Source organism: Anarrhichthys ocellatus, unplaced genomic scaffold (assembly GCF_004355925.1).
Source record: "Anarrhichthys ocellatus isolate YVR2014 unplaced genomic scaffold, GSC_Weel_1.0 scaffold27, whole genome shotgun sequence".
Lineage (NCBI taxonomy): Eukaryota > Metazoa > Chordata > Actinopteri > Perciformes > Anarhichadidae > Anarrhichthys > Anarrhichthys ocellatus.
Window position 1 is genome coordinate 3,779,930 of NW_022280057.1, and position 2,931 is coordinate 3,782,860.

A 2,931-nucleotide genomic window follows, 5' to 3' on the forward strand; every position below is an offset into this window, starting at 1 on the left:
CAGATGGAGTGTGAGTGATGCATACCCCCCCCTGTCTTTTTTTGTCTTTCTCCTCTCTTTTAAACACATACTAAAGATTGATTAGTGATCATATTTTGTGTTGCAAAATCAGCAATGAGTGGTGTGTCCAACATTTTAGTATCAGTTTATGTTAAGGAGTTAGATACAAAGTAAAGAATATCTTAATGTCATCACAAATTATTGGCTCACTGGTTTGGTTTGGGGGGGAAATAATTATAACTGTAAGTAATAATCTGACCTTCCTTGAATAATAACGTCTGCCCCCACACCCAAACGTGCTTTACTTTTTGTTGTACTTAGAAACAGGTTTTAACAAACTATACTATAGCTTCTTTGGGCGCTCATTGTGCAATCATCTTATAATTCCCATATTTCCGACGGTCTTGAAGTAGGCGTAAGCTTGTGGCGTTCGGCTTTCCCATGTTATCTGAGTCGGTGTCTGATTTAAAAATAGAGCAGCATTGGTCACTTTGGAGCGAAGCCTTTTCACAGGAAATAATACTGAATCGTAAATATAGGCCTGCACAGCGCACTAAAGCTTATTGTCACGTTTATTCATTTGTTGGCACAAGTTTATTGAACTAGCGACAGCTACCTTGCACCCCTTGTAAATGGTACATTCCACATGTGAACGTCCAAAACAAAAATGGCACATGTGAACTGGGAACCACCTAACGTTCTTCACTAACGTGTGTTCGTAGCGAAAACGAAACCTAACCACGGTGTGTCCGACACTGAGACCCGAGAAGCTGTAGTAACACGAACCGTTACCCCCCCCCAGCGTCATTCAGGCATGGCACTGCAAATATCAGCTCTCTTTTCATATATCAGAGCCCCACTGCGCACTGGCTCTCTGTCTCGAGTCTGTGCAGACTTCCAAGGAGCAGGTGTCAGGTTCAAACACATTTTAACTCCTGGAAGCCTCCAGCTGGGAGGGAAGCCAGCGACAAGTCCTGTCCGCGGCCATATTACAAGTGGCCTCCGAGCTGAGAAGTTTGCGACGAAGTCCAGCCAGAGTAACGGTTCCTCCTCACCCCGGGGGAGGAGAGATTGGCTGGGCCAGGTAGCCCTCGGTGCTGCCCTCGGAGCGAGCACGGTCGCACTTGTCCAGTGTCTCCACACTGGAATAGTTACCGCCATGGCCCGCAATGTTAACCTGGACTCCGCTGAGGGAGACTGGAAGGAAACCAAGGGTGAGACTGTTCAACCAAGCCGAGGAGATTTTTAGTTTGACTGTAAAGTGTGCTTTGTCCCAAACAAGAGGGAAACGTGTGTGCTGCCACATGCCCAACAGTTGGTTGGACACAGGTGTGTCACAAAAGACTAAAACTAGCGACCCTGTTAGCATTAGTAGCCTACACCATAAACTCAAAATATACAGTACATGCACCCTATATAGTGCATGAACCCTATATAATATAATATATATTATTATTTATAAAGCTACAAAGTAAATCACTAGGAATTATAAAAATGCATTTGGGCTGCAACTAATGGTCATTTAAATTAATAACCCATCCCAAAGGGATATCTATAAACTATATTTTGGTTGACCTACAGATTGAAAAACAATAGACATTGATTTAAGAATAATATGAGAAGAACAGCAAGCACATTATTGAGTTTGAGAAGTTGCAGATATTTGGTGATTGTAATGAATAGAACAAACTGGGACTTACGCCCGAAAGCTGCACAAAGACCAATAAGTACCTTCAGTGTACTATAATATATATAATGTATATAAATAAAATGTTTGTCTGTCCTCTTTGTCCATTGTCTCTTTCAGACTCCTTGCTGTCTCTGTCTGTGAAGGACAGGCGTCAGCACTACAGGACGTATAACTTTGTGTCACTGGCAGACGTGTCGGTGTGGACTCCCACTGCAGGTCAGACACCCAACATCAGTCAGAGTCGCTGTCGAGTTCACTCAGGGTTGGGCGGTAGTGCTGCAGAGACTTAACCGGAGAGATGCAGCAACACACAAATACTTTCACTAGTGGTATCAGATATTTGGTCAAATCACATCAAGAACATTTCCAAATTATTGAGCAACATAAAAAGAGCTGGAGGCAACTCGCATGCAAAATGTAATATATTAATATGTAATGCAAGCTTTATCGGATGCACACAAAAAATAAATACTAAAAGGCCATGTTGTTTATCGCCCGCCGTCCATTCGAGCGTACCCAAAGAGCACCTGTACGGACACCATCTCTTTATTTCTAGTGCCGTGTGCTGTAACCCTCCAACATTGCTGCTCCAGCTACAGTACGCATTTAATGACTGTGTTCCAGCCTTCTTCAGTAGCCTTCTCCACCACCAGATGCCCTCAGATTTATTCTCCTGTCCCAGTCATCTCACTCCCACATCCAGCAGCTCCCTCCTGCCCTGCAATAACCCCCGTCCCCTCAGTCCCAGTCACCTGACCTTTTCCCCACCCTCCTGCTCACCTGTTTCCACTTTCCTCATCACCCTTGCAGATGTTTCACCCCTGCAGATGTTTCCCCTGCCCCTTCCCCCTCGCTCCCTGCCATACCGTCAAAGTTGTGTGCTTTGTACCTTTGCTGTGTAGCCACCAGAACCCCCGACGTTGACCCTGCACCTGAACCTGCCACTTAGCCTACAGATACCTTCATTGTGGCAATAGCTCTGACACCTTGATATAAAAACTGAATAATCCCGTTAAGTAGATTTGTATCTCCGTTTTGTAACTGAATGTATAAATCTATTTGAAATGTATGTTCAGCGTTGACCATAGTATATTCAGCAGTACAGTTTTCACTGTGAGTTAGAATAGAATGGCCTACAGCAACAATACACAATACTTCAGACCCATCAATTCAAACTGCTGTGATGACAGCTATTTAGAAATATATATATATATATATATATATATATATATATATATATA

The 2,931-nt window shown here is 43.5% G+C and overlaps 1 protein-coding gene across 2 annotated transcripts in view; it reads left to right on the plus strand.

Moving 5' to 3' along the window:
* The first annotated feature begins 471 nt into the window (after nucleotides 1-471).
* Nucleotides 472-2,931, plus strand: part of LOC116391705 (ADP-ribose glycohydrolase MACROD1-like) — a 33,207-nt gene continuing 30,747 nt past the window's right edge. Inside the window, exons 1-2 of one of the 2 annotated variants that reach the window (XM_031862508.1) lie at nucleotides 472-1,214; nucleotides 1,808-1,906. In XM_031862508.1, the coding sequence (XP_031718368.1) occupies nucleotides 815-1,214; nucleotides 1,808-1,906 (499 nt within the window). In that variant the 5' untranslated portion in view covers nucleotides 472-814. The remainder of the gene's footprint in view (nucleotides 1,215-1,807; nucleotides 1,907-2,931) is intronic. The other variant, XM_031862509.1, reaches the window with a different exon arrangement.